The sequence below is a fragment of the Varroa jacobsoni genome, unplaced genomic scaffold (assembly GCF_002532875.2).
Source record: "Varroa jacobsoni isolate VJ856 unplaced genomic scaffold, vjacob_1.0 scaffold_402, whole genome shotgun sequence".
Classification (NCBI taxonomy): Eukaryota; Metazoa; Arthropoda; class Arachnida; order Mesostigmata; family Varroidae; genus Varroa; species Varroa jacobsoni.
Genome location: NW_019213304.1, coordinates 112,647 through 139,553, shown reverse-complemented (window position 1 = coordinate 139,553; position 26,907 = coordinate 112,647). Strand labels below are relative to the sequence as shown.

The window sequence follows — 26,907 nt, the reverse complement described above, 5'->3', positions numbered from 1 at the left end:
GTATTGAACAACTGTGAACCACCGTTGAAGAGAGCTATGACCATCAGGGAAAGGGTAGCAGGTTGAAGTAGATCTGGCACGTGGGTCAACGCCAGTTGGCGTGATGATTTCTGCTAGGTGAAAAAGAATACTGCAGCCCTAGATTAGGCTTAACATCTAGGTATATTTTCTAAGAGATTCTGAGCATAGCAAGGGTTACATGTTAAAGACTTCTTGCTCTCACGATAAAATATACGTTATGCTACTGCAGTAGCACCTGCCTATGAACGGGTCGTCTAAAGCGTCTCCATAATAATCTTTCCCTTGAATTGAAGAAATCGAATGATAATTGAATGCTGGGTCTGGAACTAGAAGTGGAAAATGACAGATACATTTTTGGGTGTTACGAAACTATCGAATGAGTCTCCGACAATGTGGAAAATCAATAATGAAATAAATCAAAATAAAAACTCCAAAAATGAAAATCTGTGAGTCGCTCTGCAGAAGTGTGTACTTTCATTGCATACAATAGCATCTAGCTGATTAATCTCTAATTGCAACTTACAGCTGTTTGTAAAATGTTTACCACGACAGTCGCACCAATTGAAGCGGCTACCATCTAACAGTACGCGTGATTAAGAGTTTGCAATGAAAAACGTCCCGCACTACTGTTTCGGTTAAGGGTTACTTCAGACAACTGGTTTCCTCCAGCACGAGACAAAGTCTGTTCAGGTTCGTTTTTAAGCCTAAACCTTTATCTGCTAAACGTCACTAATTTAATGGGCAAACACGTTACTACTGCACGAGCAGTCGGGGACAACAGTCCGGGATGGGCATGGTTTAATCACCGTCGAATATAGAGCTTCGTTGTTGATAATAAAGCCATACAAATGTGAAGTTCCTTCAAAAAAAAAAAAAAGTTCTTCCGCCAATTGACAATAGCGAGCAGCACCGGTCACGACCTTACCTTTGCCGTATGGTTATTTCCGTGACTACGACTTTTCGCCACAAATTGTGACTACTATGTGAGGCTGCTAACAGCACAATATCAGACAATGTCGTCTGACGAAACAACTTCTAACTATGGTTTCGGACCTAAAATTCATGAATCGCGAGGCGTGCCTCCTTTGAAGATTTTCATAAATCAATTTTCATGCCGTTCCCCCTCTTTTTTACTCCACGGTCGGCTTAGCCTCGTCACACGAACTCCTGCTTCCCGCAACTATCTGTATATTACGGTAATAGTACCGTTTACTGCATCGCTAACTCTATGGACTGTATTTCTCAAAAACATTTGGGTGCTGCTGATATTCCTAACCTCAAGCTTTCTTTTTCTATCTTTCATTCTCGTCGCTTTACAGGCTCTCGCTCCTTTCGTTAATGGTGGTAGTAGTAGTGGCTCACGAGCCAATCCTTCGCCCCTGAAAAGGACTATCGCTTTGAGATCTTCTATATCTTGCATAAGCACTACGTTCTTGTTGTCATCTTCCTTAAACGACCTTTTTCTTGTAACTATATGCGCATAATGTACGTGAATCCCGTACTCAAGTTTGTTCCGCGCACGCAAGGCATTTAGCTCGCTGACCTAATCTCAGCTTGGTTATTGTTCGTGTCCTCAACTATGCCCTGCTATGTCTACGCCCCACACTATGACCAAAACCCGAAAAGAGCTTGAAGGCTGAAGGCCGATGTGATTGCGTCTGCTGCAAAACGCCTACGCCGCGGCCCTCGTCAAGAGCTGGAGCTTCATAACTGATAATTTATAGAGCCGGTGATCTCGTTGCCCTCTGTTACGTCTGTCGTAACTATGCAATTGCCGTCTAACTCTGTGGTACGCACTGGCCGACACAACTGGTATTGTTCATTTTACGCACTTTGCTGCCATAGCCTAAAACGAATCATTTTTAACGGCCGTAACAGGTCTGAAATAGGAGGTTCAGTTCTGCGGATCTGAAAGGGCCTGAAACGAAAGGTCCAGCTTTGGGCAGTCCTGGATAACTTTAAATGGTGGGCGCCAGCCGTTATCGGCCCATCGAAAATGTTCACAACATTGAAAATGAGAGGTCGCAGCTCAGAAGATCGTTACTCAAGTTTTGTCTTAATATCGATGATACCATTGGATAGAGTAAGGTGATATTAAAATGAAAATTATGCTTGAGGTTGGCTAGTTTTCGTGCCTTGACTCAAATATATGATTCGCTTATTCCACTTTTTGAACCTTTAAATCATGATTGCCCTGCTAGCATTTGGAAGGCTGAGATCCTACCTCATGCTGGATGGCTTTTGATAGAGTTGCAATTTCTAAGCAACTACAACAGTAAAATTTGACATCTATATAAAGCACAATAGCGCCTTCTAGACTAGAATAATTTATATACAATGGGAGCAAGCAAAATAGACTTATGTAGAGGTAAAATATTTGCTAAAGTCAGCAAAATTGTTTGATTTCAGTAGCATGTATTATAGCAATTTTTTTACCCTAATAAAAAGTTTACCTTTTCTTTAGATTTTTCATTACTGCAAGTCTGCGTTTTAAGCTTCCCCGTATTTCTTCGAATAAACATCTGGCCTACATAGAGTTTATAGAAACTGTTAAGAAAAAAAGGTGAAACAGCCTAAAAGGTTGGAAACTTACGTGTGTTTCGCGATGCTCCTGTATGTCTTCAGCGCGCATCTCTTCTATATCCTCTTCGATAAGCGGAGTGCAACGCAACTTTTCTAATGCCTCTCGGGCAGCTCGTTCCTGGTTGCGCGTGAATAAGAGAAACCGTGGACTCTCGGGACACAACGGTAATAATGCCAATTGCAGTACTGCCGGTACAACGGCAATTGCTGGCAGAATACAGTTATAATTATTATATTATTAGGTAGTAGCTGGATATATATACATATCTAGTCGGGCAAGGGTCACCTCATATTTGGAGAGTCGTCTATAAATAAGTTGGCTTTTTATTGCAATCGTTTGCTAATCTGCTGCTACCTAACGAGGTGTAGCATGAGAACTTTTGTGTGAATTCTTGGTGTGACACTTGCAAACCCTCAACAGGCTTCTACTTCACCTTGTATAAATGTATATGTGTTCAATTGGTTTCAGCTAACCCGCCTAGCATTCTTTCACCCCAATAGATAGTGCAGTGGACAGGTAGTCGGACAATGACAGTTGGAAATACTCTGGCAGGGGACAGAGGCCTGCAAGGGACGTTATACACACTCGAGTAGAAAAAGCATACAGGGAAAAGGTTCCAGTGTTGCAAAACGGATTGCGAACGATGGGACAGTGGGCTGTCTAAATAAATTAGCTAATAACTCGTAACGACTGAAGACAAATACGTGGAAATAGATGAAGACTGCTACGCTTTGCAGTTTTGCAGGAGCCGACCTAACAGACCCTCCGAGATTCTCAGCCTAGATCGCTCTAATCCACCTTCACTAGATTATGTTACACACGCAGCTGCCTATGATGTCACGGCACCGCTTCACGCCTTCACCATTTGACGTGTACCATGGATGCGTTTTATCCTTAACTATAATAGTTTTTTGTCCTATGCAAGTCTTTCTTGCCTTGTGCTTTTTCCTTCTAGCTTAACCTATTACTACTACTTTTATTGGCTCCTCACTACTCACCTAATAGATAGGGCCATCCGTCCTTCGTGCCTAGAATGACAGGCAGGCCGAGTATCTGTGACAGCAACATGCCTACAGTGACTCCCACCTGACTAACAGTCCCGAGTCCGCCGCGTAGGGGCAACGGACTTATCTCCAGCAGGTACATTGGCACGAGGGCCGTATTGAGTCCACAGTTGAAACCGATCACGAGGCGACCGAGGATGAGCAACTCGAACGAAGAGCAAGGCTTTGCTAAGCCCATTAACAGGCCCCCCGCGATGCCGAGTGCGTTATTAGCCAGCATACCGCCCTTCCTAAATTGGGAAAGACGACACGGAAAGGAATAGAAGGTGGAGATGCATACAAATGAATATTTGTGTGCAATGCGCATACAGTACCTACTCGTTGCTAGGTTACGGTGAGGAATTAGCCTTAACTTTTTCATAATGCATAAAACACCAACGACCTGTTACAACCAAGGAGACGTGTTATTTTTATGCGTGCTGCATATAGACGTACCCATTTACGGTCAATTGTCTAGAAAGATATGATTTCTGCATAAAATTTAGTTTTTTTTTTGGGTCATTATCACATAACATACGCGCGATGCTCGAAAACCCTGTCTAGTTGGACATTGAACAATGTATAATCTCAGCTGGTTCCTTGCTTTGCTGTATTGTATAAGACTATATAGAGATATTGGGCCGCGAGCCCCTTTTTTAACCTATCTCGCTCTCGTGGTAATCCTACCATAATTTTATTCCTCCTAGTTTATTCCAGTCAGAGCTTCTATGCTTACTTTTGTACTCCTCACTTTACAGAAATTACGAGCATGTTACTAATAAAAAGCCTATTCACTAGATACAGCGGTGGATAGATGCGAGAAACAGAGGGTTCTTGCTAAAACTGCAGCTAATAAGCAGCAGCTTTAGCAAGAACAAACGTATAATATAAGACAAAGATTGAGAAATACTCAGCACACTTTTGCTGAACGAGAGATTGATAATATGAAAAATAATACGAGCTTCATTGGAAGATTGAGGTTATGAGTAATTCATAGAGCTTAATCAAATTCCACCTATATCCGCTTGGTATATAGGCTGACTTGGGTTTTTGTTTTGTATGCGAAGCTCCCCCCCCCCCCGAACTCGTTTCGAGTTCTTTTTAGTTGTCCGCTTGTCAGAAGGATAGAGATGCGGACGACAAGCTCATGCGTTGACAGGCAACGCGATGGGGCTTCCTGCTGCCTGAAGCTACTTATAATAGTACTAGTGTTACCAACAGCGGAGAGGCGAGTTAATTCCCCGCTTCCGGCCCTAAGCCGTTCCTAACAGAGTGGTGCTTACTAATTAACCGAAAACTTCTTCTACAGCTCTTGCATTTTTTTTCTCGGTTTAGAAAGTAGGGGTAACTGAAGGCCAGGGATGGAAAGGGGAATTTAGCATGCATCTACGGTAATTCCCTTTCTGCAACAGGCGGAACGCGAGATGCGAGGTCTGCACTCTCACGCCGGTTGTAGGGAAAGTTTCGTGTCGCGGGGCTGTAGCGGTGGTAACGTTGTAGTGTTTCTAAAATCGAGATTGAAGTCCTGCTGCACTGTACCAACTTGCACTTCTTCATCAAATGGAGTACTAACAGACCTAGGCTTCTTGTTAGGCCTTCTAGCCGTTAATCATGCTCGCTAAGGTTTTCTCGATATTGCACGCGCTCTCTCTGTGTCTCGCTAGTTTACTTCCAGCCCCTCGTCTGTTGCGAAATACGTTTAATCTTGGGACTGCTTTCGGCGGGTGGTGAGTGAACGCTAGCGCTCACTCATTCAGACCAGTCTGTCAACTCAGCGACTGGCGGAACTCTATGTTGAACTCTTGGAACGAGGCGAACCATGTCCCTAGGCGAATATAGTTGTCAATACGTATTGTCTCCTACGCAAACATCCGGCACCGTGTGGGTCTCTTCAAGGTCCCATCGATAAAGCGACCACTAGACGTGTAGGCAGCCCGCTCAAATGGAAGACAGTGCAGTAGTGCTGCCAGGGCAAACGGGGCAGACTAAATAAGAAGTATCGTAAAAGACCAGCAAGAAAGTGGCTGACCGAATAGACCGGATCAAGGTTTGATCGAAACAAGGTTTATTATAAGTCAAAAGAAAAACTCTTTCTAGCAGTCCTTTTCTATTTTGAACTTTCTGTTTCTCTGTCTATGTATTTTATAATGTAACTGGTCGTCAGGATTCTTTCTGGGCACTGCTGGTGTTGCCTTCGACTAGGTCGGGTGATGGTCGTGAAGCCTAACACAGATAGTAAAATCGTGTTCAGCATCTGCCGGCACGACTTCGACCAGCCTGCTACGTTGAGAAGTCGGTTACCCTATTACCTAATATCGATGTGTCAGTTCTGTTTGTTATTCAGACGGAACCAACTTTATCCCGGAAGATTTTCGAAGAAGAAGCAGAAAAAAGAAATACCCAAAACAACACACGGAAACTAAGAGAACCGAGAAAAGCAGGACGACTTCTGATGGAGAGGAAGGAGCACACATGAGTGTTTTCGAGGAGGAGGAGGAGGCGGAAACCCGGTTAAAGGCAGATCTAGTTGAGGCAAGCTGGCAGACGCAGTATCAACGCGGTGCCGCCGAACGCTACGGGTCCGTTCGTGAGAAGTACAAGCTGAATACAGAGGTTTCGAAGCAATTCGTCCGCGCGCTATCCATTCATCTTGTGCTGCTTATTATTCGCTCCTGTACGTTAGCCGCTGCTGATCTCACTGTAGACCTCTGCCACTTGGTGAGACATAGCTTTACTTACTTTCTATCGTGTTCTTTCTTATCGCTCGCTGCAAGCAAGAAAGAAGTCAATTGCCACTGAAAGGAACTGGAAATGCTAACAACAGCTTTTTTCTGTTCGCCTTCTACGGACGTTCGAATTATTGAAGCAAACGAATTGGCTGTTTAGCCTGTTCGACTTCTCAAGATTGGGAATTGCTGGCGGCCGCAGTCCCTACTAGTTAGGAAGCAGCGCGTCTGGAGCGGAATTCAACGCAGCCTTGGTTAGCTTTTCCTTTGGTTCCATTTTTGGTCTCTCGCTGCTAGTACTAGGCCCACTCCTAACTGAAGACGAGAGTTTAGATTATACTTCAGACTTCCGTAAGTCGGAGTCGAGCTACTCCGCAGACGAGGTTAGGCTAAAAGGGGCGTCTTCTACGCTGTAAACGGAAAGGTCTAGCTAGACAAGCAGCAAAAGGAAGCAATGAAGAGAAGGCAGCTCCCGGCGTCGCCTCTGGCTATGTCGCCACTGCCTTGACTGCCATCGCGTTTCAGCCACCAGCAATAACCCAACAAAAGCAGTCCCACTTTATTTCACTTTGGGCTTCTCGCATCCTATCCCACATTTACTGGCTTAGTGAAACTTCCAGCACACTTAAGCAGCCACGTTGTTTTCACCCAGTCAACCTTTGCTTTAACTACTACCACTACGAGTAGTTTCTTTCGCTTGCTCTAGCGTGCGTTTCCCATTTTCAGTTCCATCCCTCAGTCGGTTGGGTCTTTCTAGTCCCTCGATTTGTGGATTGGGGGTGGTTTCGAAGTCGGTAAGAGACTGTAACCGCTGCCGGCTTTAGCTGACTTTGGCTCCTGATATAGGCGGGGGCCCCAAGGGGCGCAGAGCACGCGGGAAATGTACTGATTGCAATCAGCGTGATTTAAATAATAAATTCGTTTTCTTCTTCCTCCCCTCCTCCCTGTTCTTTTCTTCAGACGACGCAGTTTTCGAACAACAAAAAGTAGAGGATGCAGCTAGTATTCTCCGACAAATTGAATGATTCCGTGACAAAACGCTAGACAGGCATGAGGCTAGAGGTTGGTAGGCGCCCTAACGGCCACGGCAATCATCGGATGCAAACCGAAACGAACGTAAAACTACCGGATTTGCTTCACATTTCTACGGGAACACTGTTGTCTCACTGGCAATTCCTTAGCTCCCGCGTCCTTCTCCATCGCTTGACGACAATGATTACGTGACTCAGAGGTACTGCAGTTACAATATACTACCGCAGTTTTTCTTTTTCATCGAAATGATGGGCGAGTACAACGCTTGCAGTGGTAACGGAGAGCAACAAGTTGTCGTCGCAGTTATCCTTGGTTTCACTATTGCGCGGAAGATAAGGCCAATATACCATCTACAGAGAGTTCACAGTATGCGAACAGGCAGACAGGCCTGCAATTTAGAGGAATACTGAAGACAAAGGGGGGCGAGTGAAGACGACCTATGGGCCTTATAGGTACAGGTAAAATTCACTTGCTAGTACTAGTTACTATTAGTCTCTTTTTTCGAAAACTGCAAAATAGAAACAGTTATAGTCAGTTTCTTTAATGGTAATAGTCAGACGATAATATCACACCGCTCTCCTTTAACTGGGCTAAAATTTACGTCAGCCTTAATCGTAATCGCTGAGCTTACAGTTTTCTCGTAACTTTACCACTTTCCCAGCCTTCATGACACCCTCCTTGGTCAGCCGACACAAATGCATCCACTAAGGGCTATCTGTCTTGGCTTCTACTGAAAAGCTGAACTCGGAAAGATAGCCACGAAAATCGACTACTGCGAATGCTAACAGGCGCAAAAAAGTTCGACGGTACTTAGCGACTTAACAACGGCGGCTACGCGGACCGTCCTTTTTTGAACGCCATCACACCTATGAGCTGGTTGTCGATGACGTTAGACTTTCCAGCCTTTGCATTCAATAGCAACCGCAGCAGTAACACCGGTTGCTATTGCCTTGTCAACTGCAGAGGGTGCCATATGGCTGAAACGACTGACAAAGAAACAACTGCTATTCGTTAAGCGACCAGCTTACTAGGGCTAGAGCTCACCGCTTTCGCATTTTTCTTTTTTTCCTTCACTAGTCACTTCAAAGAAGAGAAGTCATGTCTAAAGCATCCAACAGATTTCGCGAAAGTGGCCGGTGACTTTATGTTCGTCTTGACGTTTTGGGGGGTAGAATTGTTACGGGGAAAAGGCCGCGTCGTAACGGAAGGACATAACAGGGCAGATGGAACAGCGCCATAATGAGATTTGGTCATCGACCAGCTGCAAACTGTGAACACAGACTACGATATTTGCTTTGAACCTATGCAGGAGCGGAATTTAACGGAACGGCACTAACTGAGTTTACTGCAAATCACTTGTATTTCCGTACGATGAGGGCGGTGCACGCACGGCCGGGTGCAACGACGCTTTACGCCGGTTCTCCGCTTTATTTATTATCGCTTTACTAATTACAAAATACTAACAACTGACCAATAGTAGCACCATCAAAGCAACAGATATCAGGAGTATTATCCTCGCGTCTAACAAAGCTCGAGTCGCTAACTCGAGTCAGTCAGGCACCGTGTGCACTGACCCCGCACTCTGCTTGCGGATAGTCTTATTTTCTTGACTTCTTTCCTGTCAGGAATTGAGGTTGAAAAATCTACGATCCACAGAGATGAAACAGCGATCATTTACGGTAATGGTATCAGTACCGCGAACTTGAAATCGCACACAGATGTATCGATGTATCTGAAACTAAGTCAAACCTTAGACCTAACGTCATTGTAACGAAGAAAGTGCGCGACGCAACGGGCTGACCATTGTGTTCCTTTGCTGAATTTCAATCAGTGTTTATGATAGCCATCTGTTTGGTGTCTAATGAGTCGGAACTCGCTCCCACTTTCATTCAATGAGAGCAAACTCTCATTTCGGTTTTACTGGAGGGAGCAAACTCTTTGACTGCTGTCCTTTGTAAAGAGATCTGCTAAGAATAGAATTCTACTAAAGTAACACGACGCGTCACATGCTTTGCCGACCACAAATGGTACAACCGTGGCCTTGTTTGCTATCAGACGACACGGGATCAGGAGATTGTATCGGAAACGTCAGCTACGATTTAACCAATTTCCAACGACTGGCAGACACTGCATATAGCTTGCTTTCGTTCAGTATTGTCTACCTTACACTAGCGAAGCTCTTTAGTTTTCAAAAAATAATGGAACCGCGGCAGAAAGCGCATACGCCATAGGACACGCTGTCCTTATATACATAAATACCAACGCATGTCGTAAATGAATTCGACATAAACACTGGCAAAAGATAAACAGCACAGGTACGATAGTCGAACGACTGCCTTTCATGCTTAATCGTTTCTTGCATCCCGTCGTATTAGTTGTTGCTAGCGCACCTGCCGCGTTGCGCAATTCGAGCACCATTACCTTCATCGGATCATCAAATCCTATCGTAAGCTTGCAGTTTTTTTTCCCGATCGGATCAGCCAATCGTACGCTGTTTCAGTGTTCCAGAAGGTCCTGTGGCTCCTCTACTTCCATAACTTCCGTTGATGCTACAGCATATACATATGCTATATGCAGATTCAAGTAAACTTATCCATACGTTTGCTTATGCATTTGGCGTTTGTGATGGCGCTACTACTACCGCCGAACTGCTTGCGAATGCTGAATATTTGACTAGCCGTTTCGTCTCGATCCTTCAAAGCCACCGGCGAATGCCCCCGTCGGCAATCCGTTCATCTTCGCCCCCCGATCTACAGATCTGGTATCGGCAGAGCTCAAAAGTATTCGGTGGACGTTTCTGCCATTGAGCGTTGAAATACTGAAGGCTTCTTTCACGTACAGGGGTGCTGGTAGTGGGCAAAATCTACAGTTGCGAGTAGATCTTAGTATACTCTCTTTCGACCTTGCAGACGATGCAGTAGCGACACGGGCATAACGGCATTAAAGACACTCGACGTGGCGCCGAACCAGGGCCTATATAGAAAAGGTTGTATCTACTAGCGTCTATACGTACCACTTACTACTAGTTCTACATCGAGATTTGCATCAATAGTTATGATACGCCCGTTATTATCGTACTAAATTCAATTGTAATAACTGGTTTTACCAATTCGTATCTGTCGATTTATATGTCCAGGTATGTATCATTTTATGTCGTTTGTTTTCTGTAGGTACAGTGTGTGGCAGACAATTTGATTCAGAGAGATTATTCATTTGTTTATCTCTGGGTTGGGCTGAAAACAGAGAAAAACCACTTTTCTCTTCCGCCATTTACGATATCGGCAGCATCAGGCCGTTTCCTCTTTCTTGTTCTAATCGCAGCCATATAAAATTGGTCGATAAATCTAGGAGGGGTATAGATGCTGATATTAACTACTACCGTTGCTACTATGATTGATTCACTCGCTCGCGTTGTTACTACGATCAAGCATTACCGAAGATGACAAAACGCCTAGTTGCTAGATTAAAAGGGAAAGATTAGCGTGTAGGATACTGCAAATTTTCTAGAATTAGCAGCATTTGTTGCACAATGAAATATCATGTGGGATCATATGTTTGAATAGATCTCATTCTTCTTTGCGCGCTAGTTGCAGGGCAAAGCAAACCAATGGCGAAGTTCCTTCTCATATCTGTCGTGGAGACAAAATTCAAATACGATTTTTCACTGCCAACATACCTACACACGCATTAGACGTAAATCACACGTCAAAATCAATCACCATACGTCAATTGTACCTTAATTTCGGCCATTCATAAATGCGTCCTGTAATCTCATATTGCTTTACGCTAAAACATCCGTGTGCTAAATAGCGTAGGTCTGCGTGCTGACCTGACGATCGACCTACAGCGTATCGAGAGTAGTGAATATGAACGTGCTATACCGATGAATACGATAGCTGGCCTCCGGCTACTATGCTATCTAAGGGTCGCGCGGGTCGCAGGCAAAGGACCGCGGCTTTCCATAAGGAAATTGACTCTATTCAAACGCAAATCCATCGCCTCCTTTTCTATCCGTCTGCTGGCCGTCTGCTCCAAGCTATTCTGTCGTTTCAAGCTACTTTAATGCTTGCTTACCCCAGTCGCCGTAGCGATGCTGGCCTCCTCGAGTCTTTGAACATTTAATTTACGACGGGGCATCTGTCTGCTAGCAGACGCTCTTTCCATGGGAACAGCGGTAGGCCTGGTCGATTTCGCTGTCTATAAACCGCAAACAGCGTTCGGGTGCTCACAGAACTGTCTGAACCCCATATAGAATCTCCTTTGAATTCTAGGCAATGCTCGTTTGGATCGGTCCGGAATGAATATAGGACACGTAGCTCCCTCTCTCATATGCGCGCCTTTCAGAAAGCCCCACCCAATAACTTCCGCTTGTTAAATTGCGTTCAGTCGTGCAGAGTTTTTTTTCCACAAAATCGCTTTTTTCAAAACGTTATCCGTTTGTTGACAATGATCGGTGCCGATGTTGTGTCGATCCGTGTATACTTTTTTCCATTGTTTTGCTGCCTGTTACTTCTTACGTTTCCAAAGATCCTATCTTTTTAGTGTCAGTAGCACGCCTCGTGCCAGGAACTCTATGCTCGGTTAGTTCCGATACAAGGTTTTGCCAACGCCTGCTAGTATCCTACTGACTAGCTTGAGTTATCGACTTGCTTGTCAATCAACGTGGCGACGCTTGCGCTGGCACGTCGAACGGAGTGCTGTTACGGAGCGTTCTGCGCTTCACCACACAGCGCACAAGTAAATCTAAGGGAACTTTACAAGCGAGCGCCTGCTGTACAAAGTGCAGATGGCAGGTTATTTTGTTTTGCCGCCTAATGCGTTTCCTAGTCGACTCAAACCGTTGGTGCTACTATCGTCAACGTCGATGTCGTCTGCTTGACCTTTATTATCATAGTCTGACAGTCATACACAGCGATGACCGCTATCAAGTACTATGGACGGCTCACGATGCGTTTGACCAAGCTAAAGGCCGAGGATGCATTCATCGTCGGAACACAACGACGATTACCGACTCAGAGACAAGAAGACACCCATAGCTCACCCACGCATAACTTACCACTTGTGCTATGCCTATCAGACGGTATCGGAGTCGGTCATCATATTTATACACACGTACCATACACTTATCCCAGGAGAAGGCACATATATAGAGAGCAAGAGAGAGACGAAAGGATAGGATACACATATCTGTGTGGATGTATATACATATATCATATAGAGATGAGTCGAATGCATGTACAGCTTAAGCGAACGGATACACAGAAGTCGATTTCAACCGCGAACATCGAAAACAGACTAATGCAAATAGCTGGCAAATACCGCCATATTGAGTGGGGTTCACCATGTTGGATGGACGGATTTCACGCCAGGCTATCAGATTATTATAGAAACAAACAAATTTCATTCATCTGACACACAGTGTACTCATGTATGGAATTTTTACTAGGGCGTGCTATCCGTTGCAGGATCTATTGCATATTGTACTTTTTGGGGGTAATTTAAATTTGTCTATTTGTATTGATATGATACTGATTGTTTATGTTGAAAAATACACAGCCTATAGCTGAGTTTAGGGGCATTTTCTAAAACAGTTTATATTCTTTTTGCAACCAGAAAGAGAATTTCACATGTATGCAATGGCGTATAATAGTCCTTTTATTTGATAAAATTATTGTTTTTTGATATTATTTCTATAAATGCAGCTCACTGCACATAACCCGATAGGTGCTCAATGTTGAGAAGTCTCAGAAGCGTAGTTTTCCCTGTTCTCGTTCTGTGTCGTGGGAATGCTTCTGCCTTCTTCATCTACTGAAACGACGCTGGTTGAAGTTTGACTCAGAATTCAATGTGTCGTGTTTGAATCCTTTTTGACCCGCCTTCACGTTTAGCTTTCGAGCGCCGAGAGACGTCTTGTCAAAGTTATACAGAAGCTTACAGTAACTCCTACGTTAAGTTTCGCGGACTTGAGTGTTTCGGAACGAATGGAGATCTGAAAGCCATAACAACGCGTACGAATGACTTCACAGCTAACGCTTTTTGTTAACCGGTCACTGTCCTGCTTTAATGATACTGCTTTATCGACATCTAACGTGCAAATGTATATTCTGTATATGAGGCTATTACATGTGAACCCGGCAGACTTTGAAAATGAATAACTTGCAAACTACGTGCCGCTATCAAACGAAATTTCCCTAGGAAATACTACCGTTTGCTGGAACGTTGCCAATGAAGACCGGTTGATTTTACTTTAAGAAAAATAGATTGGCTTGGAAATCAGCTCCTAGCGGCCGCTTTGCTGTTTTTCGAAGATGGCAGCGCTGCGGAAGTTCACCAGAAATCGGTGAAAAAATTAGACAAAGATGGTTGTGAATGAAATTAGGCAAATGACGCAAGCGTCTCAAAAACAGAAATTCGAGTAGTGACCACATGTCGAGACACGAAGAATAGCAAAGCGTTGCCGCAATCGGAAAGGCTTTCAGCGAAAGGGGAACTTGGAATCTAGGCGCTCTGTCGGTCCAAGCTGGTGTTTCATATCAAACGTGTTACAGAGTCGCAATTTAATTACTGAAAATGCAAAAACTATGGCAAATAAGGCCATTGTGAGTTGACTTTACGTCAGTTAGAGAGGCGTGTGGCGCAATTCGTGGAACTTCAAATCATCAATCAGCAATCAATCAAAAGTGGAATCACCAAAAGTTTTCCTGGAGCACATGGATGACTGTAGATGAGGCATGGTTCGATCTCTAGCGCTAGTAGGATAGCTACTAAGCGAGAGGATTACATCGTTCTGGAAAAAAAAATCGAATCGGTGGTAGGTTCGGTCGTAGGGTTACGAACGTCACGGGCAACTACCACTATTGGATGCTATAATAAAATATATATAGAAAATACAACAAGAGATACAGTTTGCTATCTTAAGTTGCTTGAGGAGTTTATGACTTGTTCGTACGGCAATCAAATGCAGGTAGTCTAGTTACTTCATGACATGGCCGGACCTTACAACCATACTTCAACTATTTCCTGGATTGAGCAAATAAATGTCCAACATTTACTTCAATCCGCATAACACCCCGATAAGTCCGTGTGATTATAGGGCTTTCCATGGCTTAAATAGGGTAACTCATGAGCGACTATATTCCACTGTAGATTTACTTCGAACAGCCAATGGTAAAAGAATTACGTATAAGAACGCGAATAGATACGTATAGAGCTGTCCAGAAGCCGTGATAGCACTGGAACAAACATATAAAAAGTAAAGGCAAATGCCTCTGACGTATAATGAAAGATCGTCATTTTAACCAAGTTCGTTCAAAAGTTATTCAGTTTCAAAGTTCGCCGCATTAGCTTGTAACGGCCTAATATATCCGCGTCAATCGCTGTTAAAAACCATAATTTTTCTCTATGTTTATTTATGCAAATCATTCGAAAGAGCCGCAAGATAATAGTTGGACGTTGGTTATTTGTCACTGTTTCTTGCCGTTTCAGTTATACTGTAGAGCAACCTTGCCATAATCGTGTCCTTCTACGCAATAGTCCAGCATAAATAATATCAAAACAAAAGTAGCAGAATACCAATACAGTTTCAGGAAATCTATTAGCTATATCGGAGATATGCCTATGTTTGACGGTTTTGATGGGAGCTAATATTTCTTGTAATTTCACCTTTTTTTTTTTCCTTTTCTTCTGCAAATACAATACATATATTTAATATAGACCGTATCCTTTAAATTAAAAAAAACTAAAAAACTTGAAAAAGCTAATGAGTCCTTTATAAGCTTGCCCTGAACTCTCGAAGCCCTTTGAGACCCTAACTAAATCCTGACACCCCATATAGAAGTTATTGTCGATTCTCTTCCTCGACGTTGGCCTTGCAGCCTCGTAGTAACTGCTTGATGTATATAAGGAATGGGCAGAATAAGAGTTTCCCATTTTTGGAATGATCACAAGGTGATTAGGCATTTAGAATTGTTCGCATATATTTTGCTAGGCAGCTGACTATTGCCTTACTAGTAAGAGATAGCCGTAAACTAAGTCACCTTAATCGTTGAAGGATTACGAAACAGCAATTTACTTTAGAACAATACATTAGGTTTGCTATCTGTTTACCCTTAGGGCGGACAGAGAAAGAAGTTACTTGACAATCTAATCGGCTAAAGGCAGCCACGTGAACGGTGCACAGCGCCATTACCACGGTGAAAGGTAGACATATACTGGGGTGGCGGAAGAAGGTTGAGTGACAAAGGTAATTTATATAGAGGTGGCGCTAGTTCCAAAGTAGAAGATGCGGAAGAAATAAAAGCGACTGCTCGCTCCTTTCTCGTCTCTCATCGCCCTTTCTTTTTCTATGCTGTCTGCTTCTCCAACTGGTATAAAAATAATATATATAGTGGATATATAGCGGTAAGCCTACGAGAACCCAATGCTTACACGCGTGTCCTACTCGTCGCGGTTTCCTGACGCAACACGGAGCATCTACGCCGTTTCCTCCAGCCGTTAACCTATCCTACTCGGCCGCGCAGTAGTTCACTTGCCTTGCCTCGAACATAATCCAGAGCGTGCAGGAACCTTAAGTTTGTGGTCCATAGTATCATTCAGCAACAGGCAATTTTCCACGTATCTTTCTATTATACGTCGCCTTGTAACGTAACTCTCCCTTCTGAAAACTCTGGCGCTGTCTTGTGCTCTCCAAAAGTACTGATGTAAAGAAAATAACCTGCCAGAAGCAAGATCTCGTTCATCTAGCGCTGGTGCTTTTTTCGTCCGATCGAAACAAGAACAATAGGTAGTAACGGGTGAAGGTTTGAGGAGGACCGGTGGAGAACCGGTTGCCTAAAGAGAACTAAGCGCTCACCTGTGGATGCAGTAGGGTTTTCAAGGCTACAAGGATTGACGTATGGAGGTACACTGAATGTACAATTGGGTTCGGGGACATTGAAGCTGAACTAAGTGGCCGGTAGGCGATTGTTGCTGAGCGCCACAACCGTTCGACCAAGCCGAATAGGCGGCTGGTTCTGGCTTTGGAATTGGTGGGCAAAAGAGTGCAACAGAAGATAGACGGAGCGCAAAGAGACGATGGACGAGGTAAGGTAAGGGAATACCGTTGGGCTTCAGGAAACGTCTTCTGAGTAGGAGGAAAGACGCCTTTAACAACATCAACAACAACAACAGCACAAACGTTCGCGCTCCCAAGGCAGATGACTGAGCTGGTCTTTTCGGTATGCGTTTGCTGCCTGACAAGGCTGAAGGAGATACAGGTGGGTGGCGGACGCTAGTTGAACACAATGAGGAAGAACCTAATAAAACGGCTGGTAGAGATATAGAGAGGGTGAATGGATGGGTGCTGAAGTGAGCAGGGAATATAAGAAGACTAGGAGGGATGGCCAATACTAGTACCATATGATTAGATTTGGCCATTTCGGGATAGACAAAATTTGGTCTACATATTGGTGGGCTTTCTACGTTTGAGCAATCCGAAATTCCTTGCTGCAGTTAACAGTGGCAGTGAGGAATTCGACGATGAGCGCTCTTTTGATACGTGACCCAGTCACAAGTCATAAACTGGCCGCAACCGAACCCATTTCTATGTTTCTCTTGGTATATACAGTATACTGATTTCCTGTCATATTCTTCACCTCTATATAGCTTCACAACGGCTGGATAATAAAAATGTAAACCAAGTTCTGGAGACAACTGTCGCCGATTAATTAATTTTATTACCATATAGTGATACCTTTATAGTTTCATGCAAGTTAATATGTGTATACCGTGCGTTGTACGTAATGAATATAACCGCAAACTGAATATCACCACTGAAGTAATAATGAGTCAGTAGTCATTTTCAAAATCTCCTTTGGTAACAGCTATAACAACAGTTCGTACACGTCTCGCCCAGCGGTCATATTCTTCAATACTGATTCATTCTCACTTTAACTTGGTAGCTGAAGGGACAACATACAAGATCCGCTCAGTTTAAGAGTCCTTGTGGAATGTTACAGGCATCGAGTAGGTTCCCAGAAGAGGGAACCTTGCAAACAGAGGACCTAACCTGAGTAGTTATTATATATTACAAAGGTATATTGCCTTGCTATAAGTTTCTTTATGCAGTCATGGTCAGCTTCCAATAATCACATATTGCGTAGAAAATTACCTTCGCTGAAGTAACAACAGCTTCTTTTCTTAGCACTTATCTATTGGATATCTATAGTGGTCTCACTAAGGCAAGAATCCTGTTCTGCCCGCTGCACTATTGTATGGTTTCGTTTATATCTAAATTGTTGTTAGCCAGACCCGTATTGGGTCGTTCCAACGATGAATTCAAGAGGCCCGCAATTGCGTAGAACGCACTATTCCGGTACCTAGCCGTGATTTAAGAGCACTATTCGGCGTATAAAAAAAGTGAAATTTCGACTTCCTTCTTATAGTTAACCATATGTTTTTGTTAAAATACACCTCTTTCTTGGTCCTGGGTGTTTTTCCACAGGCTAATCCTTGCAGTCAGCTATAGAAGATTGTTACCTATTTTTGGGGTCGCCTTCGTTCGGCTGCCGCAGCTATTGGAGCGCTACAAATCAGTCAAATTACCCACTGTCACTTGCCGGAGCATACCTGGGAAGAGGACAAAGGCAACCATGGAACAGAGGTAATATGATAACAGATACCCTGGAAGTTGCAACCCATTAAAAATTATAGAACGAATCTAGGAAACCAACGGGGAGCAAAAAACTAAGGAAGTAACAAATCTGTAGGAAAAACTGAGTTTACGGTTATAGTGGATCCCCTCTGGTACTCGGAAGCGAGTTCATTATTGAATAGCGGAGGAAGCAGTTTTTGTCCAGGTCAATCGTTTCGACTTTCTAGAATCAACCACCTTCCGGGCGTCTCTCTGAACGTGGAAAAGATATACATGCGCAATCGGTGAGAACTTTTCGTTACATATCGTGGATCCTAGTTGTATCTATCTACACTTGTTACAGAAATTTGATTATCTCTGACTGATGAGAGCTTCTTTTGTGCGAAGTGTTCCTACAAAGTAGTAAAACTGTAGACTGGCAGACGATTATCATTATTCGACAAAATAAAGAAAAACCTATGTTGCCTTGTCTGGAATCGCCAACCCAGTTGCCAATACGAGTATGTTTTCAACGTTGTCAACGCTTCAATGTTGTCTGCTGCGCGTATAGGCACATCATGTTATAAGACAGGACCCAAGAAAAATCATGACGCACGTCTTTCCAGGTGCTTGGAAAATTGGTAGATTCGATTCCGCCTCATAGTAGAATATTTCCTTCTACAACCTGTAAGAGTACTCAATACAATTTTGTCGGGACAACAAGCCATGCTTTGCGAAAATATTTAATACATCTTCATGGAAATCAAACGAATGTGTTATAGAAAAATCAGTGAATTTTTTTGTTTTCCCTTGGCATTCCATTAATATATATGTTGATTTGTACCCAGTGACGGCTTTCAATTAGATGTGACAATAGTGCAGTGAAATGTAGGTATTGCCACACTGGATATTTAATGCTAGTGTAGTCTTTGTTGACTGTTTACGCCTAGCTGTCGTTATTATTATCGTTTTTATTTATTATTATGATTATTATTATTATTTTTAATTATTATTATTATTATTATATATTATCGTCGAGTTTTTATTGGCGTATATGACTGTTGTTGTATGGCCTATTTCTAAGCTGCCTTAAGAAAAATAATTTAAAGCAGCTTATCAGAAATATACGAACAACGTATTCCATATGGTCCATTATTTGTATGGTAAAACTGATTTCAGACGGTTCTTCCATTTCGGAAAAAGGTACTATGAAATTAGATATATTTGGATACAATAGAACTTGTATAAAGGAACTTTATGAAACGTCGAAAAATCACGATTTATAGAGGAGGAACAACTAAACAACCCAAGGCCATTATAAAATTGCTTACTTTGCAACTTGCTTCGTACAATGGTATAGGCGCAAAAATAGGGGTTGTAAAACCGGTATTCTCTCTCTACCTTTGTTTCGCTACCTTTTTGAAGAAAGGAGTTTCTAATGTTTTGCTTAGTCAATCAATAATTCTACCCCGCACGCTATCTGTAAATAACATGACATATATATATATATATATATATATATTTTTTCTTTTTTCTTTATGATGTTATTTATTACAACTAAACACTTTTTGTCAAGGAGGCACTTTAACATTGAGCTCAGGTCAGCCCATAAAGCAATTATGTTGGCCGCTGTTATCTTGCGATGCCATGATAGGAAAACAAGCAAGACTTTGTAAAAGAAAACGTGCGCGCGCCATAGTTTAAATAAAACTATAGCGCCCACATGTATACTCGGTATCTTTAACTGGATTTCATGACTTTTCTAAATACTGCTAAAAACGACGCAACTCTATTTTGTAACAATTATAGTATTAGCTTAAACAGCTCCAATTCAGTTCGAAAAAAGCCACCGACTATTCCCTGGATTATATTGGAACTATAGTCTTATCGTTTGACGGCTTTTGCCTCAGCCTAATTGATCTGCATCACTGGCGCCGGTATATGCAGCTCGGTTCTGCCATATGCTTTACGTTAGCAGAAACACTTTGCTCTGCATGGTTTTTATTGAACATAATTGATGTTCGATAGTAGTCTTTCTTGTCACTGAAATGGGCTAAGATGGGGAACGCTTATCCTTGTCTGCTCTTGTGGGTTATCCCGTACATCCTGTTCCGCAGAGGCGACGGTGGCCGGTTGAAAACGTTCAGTAAGAGGCTTTCGTCTTCGATCGGTGGCGCAAGCGCCACAAACAGCACAGATTTGGAATCCATCCCAAACAGGCGCGCAGCCTTGCACTCTTTTGCTCCTTGTAACACAAGATCAACAAGGCGCCGCCAAATGGTCATTTCAATGACTAGGGCCGATATTCTGTTTTCCTTTGTTGATCGGTCAACTGGTCCTGTAGCTTTCTCGCTTCTTTTTATCTCCGTCGTTGAGTACCGAACTCTCGTCAAGTCCGTTCAGCCTTTCAACTTCTCAGTTCTGCCCAGTGCTTGTTGACTGGTCATCAATGTTACGGGGTGGTGGATAGCGAAATGAGAAAATAGAAGTGGCTTGATCAGGGCGTGGGTCAGTCAGAAAACCCTCAGGTAACTGCGAACGCAATAAAAAAAATACTATTGAAGGTGGGGAAAAGGAAAATGGAGCAATAGGAGAATCAAGCATTGGAAAAATTGGGAGGCCTGCTTACTCGAGCAATACCTGGACCACCTCCTACCTCCTGACTCATGTAGACAGAGAAAGTCGATGACTTGAAACGCGCAACGAATGAACTCCTCGTTATCGACATCCACGAAATGAACGCCATTTGGACGCAGTGCACAGACTTTCCGCTCACATTGGGATAACCTAGGTTGACGCAAGACTTGGATCAACGCCGGTGGCAAACGTCCAGCTCAGGACGAAAGAAGGACCAATAAGCCTGCCATCAATGAAAGACGGAAAGGCCTTCGGCATTCGGACGCAAAAAGAAGACCGAAGCGGACAGGTTCAGGCTTAGAATTCTCTTTGGCCCTTTCACACAGGCATTCGCCTGTGAGAAGTAAAATTTGGTCGAAAAAAACGCACCCATCCATCGAGATACCCAAAAAGATGTGGTAGAGACTCAACGTTTGTTGAAAGCTTACAACGTCAATAGCAGCAATGGACGAACCGAGGCGCAAAGAACAGAGACACGACTGGTATTGAATCGCGTCCAAGTAAAGGGATTGGAATAGGGTGTTACATGGGCCAAGAAAGGAAAATGAAGGACGTTTTGGTGGTGAGGCAATGGATGTTTGGTGCTTGTGGTTTGTCAGAGTTCTTTTGGTTGTCCTTTGAAGGCCTTTCTGTCAAAAAAAAGTAAAATCCATTGCAAACAGCCAGTGTTTCACTTCACATGCAAGATGGCAAGAAAGAGGCGAAACAATAGTTAATTTACTTTTGGAAACAGCCTACAACATAAAACGAAAAAAGTTTTTATAGTCATTATTTAGTTTATTGTAGAGAAACATTAAATGAACTTTTTGATGGGGGTGATTGTTTTTGATAACCGCAGTTGTTTTAAGCGACACGAACCGAATCGTTCGATTCGGTGTTTGCGTATCGCAATGGGTGATTCCCGTTGTCGAAAGCCATGGCAAAATCATGTACAGCATTTCACCTTCATATAAAGGCTTTGTGTAAAAAAGCTGCTTATACATAGGCCATAGACAGATAAATGTACACTGTTAAAGTCTGCGTGTATACATGTGTCTGTTTGCTTGCTACAATAAATAATCTAAAGATATTTCGAGGGGATGATATAATCACATAGATCATATGAAATAAGACATAACCAAGAGATTAGAAAAGTAGATTCAAGCCTGATATGCGCTTTCGCCCGTCGTACTTCTCTCGTTTCTCTCATTTTCTTGCTGTAATAATATCAGATATGGTAGTAAAAATTACTATGTATCAATAGTAATTTTTTTATCAATAAAAATTTGGCAAGAACAGACATTTCTTCCATCATCAAGAAAAAAAACTATATTGAATCAAGGTTGGTGTGAACAAGTTGAGTTACAAAGAAAAAAAAAGTCAAATACAATGTTCTTCTAAGGCCAAGACGTGATCTATTTCGCGCGTGTTCCTACGGATACGTTTGTTTATCACATTTCGCCAGGCAACCTCGTTAAGTGAAATGATAGCTAACAGATGCTTTGTCCTTGCCAATTCCATTTCGGTAAATTCAAGGCCTCGAGCTCAATTAGGCGCCACTTATTGCCTATAAGCCGAACGCATTTATGACTAATTCCTGTAGACGATTTATTGCTGCTTGTTAACTCGTTGCCGTTTGATTGATTGACGTAACTTTCCAAGGACGCAGAACCTTTTCTAAAACGGGTCGAATCGAACGGCGGTCACTAGTAGAGAGTCTATGTTGCCTTCGGAGCTTCAGGTGTTCGCCACGTCGTAATAAGCTGTTGCCTTTTCGCCACCAAAGAGGAACCACGACATTCTCTTTACAGCTCTCCACCTTTGTCTACCTTTGACGAGGTCACAAATAGCGTGAGATATCCTGAGTTACCATACGAAGATTGAGGCCGCCTCGTCAGACTATGCTGTTCAACAGACAAATTAATCTGCTGTTCTCTGATTTACACAGAGCGCTTTTGTGGAGCTTTTAGAAATCAAGCAATCGTGTAATGAGCAATAAAAGGTACGATATTGTTAAGGCGCTTTCTAAAGTCCAATTCTAATCTAACATATAAGAAATACATATTCGAGTTTTTTTTTTCGTTATCTTTATTAAATTTTCCATGCTTTTTCAATGCGGTTCTTTTAGCCAACAAATTCATTAACCTTATAGTGGTCTTGCTAATAGCAACGGTAAATTCTCCATGTTCTATACATTGAGATTATTAAACGCTCGAGTATGTTTCTTAGTATTCGGCAATATTCTCTGAGAAACGCTCCTTCAATACGTCCTCTTTGCGGGACGTATCTACTGTAATATCTTCAACATCCTAATTAACCTTCGTAACTATCGCGACGGTCAATTTACTTCGCACAATAGAATAGATTACGCTTATCGACCTGCAGTACGTTTAGCCATTGCCTAACACACTAAGAACAATAAAAGTGTCCAGCATCGTTCCCATCACGGTCATTGTAGGCACTGGGACTTAATGATACTAAAGGACAATAGGTAAACCGGCGGCCAGTCGACCTTTTTTCGTTTTTTTTTGGGTCTCGGTAAAAAACCTAGAAAGCAAGAAAACTGAGGGCGAAGTGTAATAAAAATGACACTGCTGCTCCGCAGTACAAATAAACAATTTAGAGGGAAAAAAAGCGCATCTGATTGTGATGATGATGAAGACAATGCCTCACAAACCCCGTCGGTATATAAAGGTATGCATATATGATTGTGCATGGAACAGATAGGCAGGTAGGTGGCTGTAAGTGCCATTACTTGGATGCTGCTTGTGGTAAATCGTCAAACCCAAACGGCTCATGGGGGCGCTTTTTACGTCTGGGTGGAAGGTGACGAGCTAGAGAATGTGAATCGTTTATGGTGACATGCATAGGCAAATTCTCATAGTGCCTGTCCAACTGCGTCAAGCTGGCCTGCAAATAGGCACTAAGCGTTCGATGGTATCGAACCTTCAACCACCCTGATCGTGATCTCAAAAATTTATGGGGATTTCGAGATTGGTGGAGATGTCACGTTATTGCATTATCCTCACGAATACCCTGCATTGATATCACTATCTTCCTGTATAGATGCAAGACAACAGTAGTATCATAGAAGGATTATAAATAGATTGTAAATATATTTGCGTTAGATTATTAATGGGGAAAAAGGACGACGAATCTCGTCAGTTAAGATAGTGTTGTCTGCTGATCCACTCGTACCATATAGTGTCCTATTTTTGTTTGTAGCATAAGCCGGCAACACAAAAGCCGAATCACCCGGGCAAGCTAACGAAACAATCAACTCAAAGTTAAGCTTCATGGATAAGTTTGGTTACTCCGCCATTGTGGTTGCTGCTGTTCCAGCTGGAACGACTCCTGACTACTGTAGAAAGCGCCTAATTAGAAGTCATGTTCTTTTCCTTTCGCTCCTCGAGGAGACAGCACGAAGCCTCGGCTTGAGGCTCAAAACCTGTAGACCTTCAATTATCACGTAGGGTTTTCGCCGTTGATAATGTACATCAGGGCGCGAAGTTTCGTCTTGACCTTTCCATCCATTTCCTGTTTTGCTGGAATTACTAGTTTGCAGAAATTGACTGCTAGCCACAAATATCTCAGTCTCTCGTTGTTGCCGTTGTTTTTATTCCGACTTAATTTGCCAGAGTTGGGCGGAGGCTTTTTCGTTTCCACCGTCACTGTTGTCGGCTACTAATTCTGTATAGGAGATTCAGATATCTATAGAAAAAAAGAAAGGCAGGCTAGGTTAAACAAGCTACAGAGGGAAGGGATGAAAGGCCAAGGAAAAAGCGCAACCGTAAAACCTTGAATTTTCCGATGTGACTTCGATCGTCGAAACAACCTCGAGAACATTAATGAAGCTTCTACAGGTTTGGTCATAGGCTTCGTGATATCTGTAGCTACCTACATCGGACATGGAGTGCTGACAACGTTATGTGCATCGTGTCGAAGTAGAATAATAAAAAAAAACACATTACACTGTTTCTACAAGCGTGTGTACTAACCGGCAATCTAGTACTTCGCTTATCTGCAACACCATCGTTGCTACACACTTACGCTGCTGCTCCACAGTTATTCAGTATTACCTACGCTGACAGCCTGATTAAACATATCTCCACTATCATAACTCCGTTTCAAGGACGGATATTGACCATGCTGCTGTAATTTCTCTCTCCTTCTCCCTTGTCGTCCCCTTTTCTATTTAAAATTTGTAAACCCCTTGGCGCATCCAATGTCATCACATACATATTGAACATTCTGCTTACTTCAGCTGGTGAGCGACTACCACCCTCTCATATTAGACTTAACGATCGAGCCAGAGGATAGAAAAATGGGAGAAGTTACTGGGCAGTTGTCTCGACTAGGCACAAACATCGGCAACAACATTGGCAGCGTCGTAGAAGGAATAGAGTGTAGCGAGGCTTTCTGCTGAATGCTAGATATCTAGAAAAAGATCTAAAGGTAACATCTGTGGTCGATTGCAATATGTGGTACGTTACACGGTAGTCTGCTAACACATTCTCAAAGGATAGCTATAATTAGAAGCAACGGAACACAGGCGCCAGTTACATCTCTATATAGTTATATTAAACGTGCGGCACCTGCAGATAATTCGCTTGAATTTATGTTGTTTATCAATGCGGACCTCGAAGCAGCGTCCGGGGGGTTCTGCTATTTCTGTTGTTGTTTTTGTCGTCGTTCTTTTGACGTTGTCTGTTTACTACAGCAGCTGCTTAGGGACTCAAGGAACGCGTTGTCAAGAGGAGTTAGCCCTGCTACTCCTGCAGACACGAGTGGGTTAGATGAAAAAAGAGATGAGATAAACAAACAATGAACGACAGAGAGTAACATTGGCTCAAACGAGAATCAATACACCTCCTACAATCCTCTCGAATTGGAGTCGTTCAGTACGAATACATACAAGGTAGAGGCTCCTGAAAATGCTACCATTGAACAGTAGGACAAGTGGATGTAGCGAAATAAAGTGGGCAGCGGATAAAATAGAAATGCCAGCTGAGAAAGAAGCATACACGCCTACATTTTGCTACGTCTCTATGAACTTATCGCAATTTCCCCACCCGTTTGATGACGCCCGTCGTCACGCAACTGCCACAATCATTTGACCTGCCTGTCTATGCCCTTTGTCAAGGCGCGATCACCGATCGACGACTGTTTCATACAGGCGACTCTGAATTAAAAAAAAAACGAAAAGCGGTCTTTAAGTCAAGGTAACATCACGTTAACTGTCTCCTATAATCTCGTTACCTTTTACCGCAACAGATGTTCATTTTTAGGACGCTATGTTAAGTCATTCTAGCGCTGGCATCTATTCAGCCAATAACGGTAGGCTTGTCGCACTTGGTCTTTTTGCCCAAAATCAACCCAATACAAACAACCGAAAGTTAGGAGACAGTCGGGAATGAAGAACCCACCAAACGGCGACTCTGAGCACAATTGTAAAAACTAATCCTCTTAGCATCCAATGCTTTTCTGTCATTTTCTATAAGTTTTTTTTTTAAGTCCTTTTCCTGTTCCCTCTATGTGCGTTAATAATTGCGCGGAATGAAGTTCCTCAAAAAGCTCTCCGCTGCCTGGTGGTGAAGCTGATCCCAGGTTTAGGGTTTTCGTTATGGACGCTGCAATGAATTTCTTGCGTAGTCCCAGATAACTCGCAATACGAATCGCTGACCTGTCCATGTAAACTGCTACTGCCTGCTATTACAGCTACCGCAATGGAACCATCGAACGAGTAGTCGCAGCAATTCCTGTTCGTTGAGAAGTGACATATACAGTACCCATTTGCACTCGTGTACAAAAATTAACAGCGTTTGGTTTTTCGATCGTTCGTTTTGCTGGATGTATTTCTATTTCTTCAAACGCAAGATACACAGCTTCAATAAATAATGTCTAGGTGCTATCGGAAAATCAATGTAAGTTCGGTGAGACGGATAGACCGACGTCCCGGCGGTAGATGGAACCTGAATGCTTTTAGCTTGATTCGTACTATTAACGAGGCTAACGTTACCAGTACTGTTCATGATAGCAGCGTCAAATATGATTGATTGATCGGTCCATGTGATAGTCGCGTGCATTGTCACATGTTTCTGTTGGTAGAGTTTGCTGGGGGCCAAACAGAGATCGCCTACTCAGCAGGGTTTTCACACTTGGTGCGTGTGCGCGCACTCGTGTGTGTGTCTGTATGTGAACGTGCGCGCGTATTCGTGTGCGTGTCTGTATGTGTATATGTATATGTGTGTATGTATACATGTATATGTATGTATG

The 26,907-nt window shown here is 42.9% G+C and overlaps 1 protein-coding gene and 1 long non-coding RNA gene across 10 annotated transcripts in view; both read right to left on the bottom strand.

Moving 5' to 3' along the window:
- Positions 1-26,907, bottom strand: part of Glut1 (Glucose transporter 1) — a 171,264-nt gene that overhangs the window by 40,061 nt on the left and 104,296 nt on the right. For 8 of the 9 annotated variants that reach the window (XR_015310895.1, XR_015310898.1, XR_015310897.1 and 5 more), the window contains 2 exons: positions 3,604-3,899; positions 2,615-2,811 (listed from right to left, as the gene is read on the bottom strand). Coding sequence is in view for 2 of the 9 variants with exons in the window: in XM_086968145.1 (XP_086824271.1) it covers positions 2,615-2,811; positions 3,604-3,899 (493 nt within the window). In the remaining 7 variants the exon portion in view is untranslated. Of the gene's footprint in view, positions 1-2,614; positions 2,812-3,603; positions 3,900-8,743; positions 8,809-26,907 lie in introns of those variants that run through there. The other variant, XR_015310901.1, reaches the window with a different exon arrangement.
- The window catches only part of LOC111260123 (uncharacterized), a 17,380-nt gene continuing 3,511 nt past the window's right edge, over positions 13,039-26,907 (bottom strand). Inside the window, exon 2 of the long non-coding RNA XR_002680110.2 lies at positions 13,039-13,395. This is a non-coding gene — a long non-coding RNA (uncharacterized LOC111260123). The remainder of the gene's footprint in view (positions 13,396-26,907) is intronic.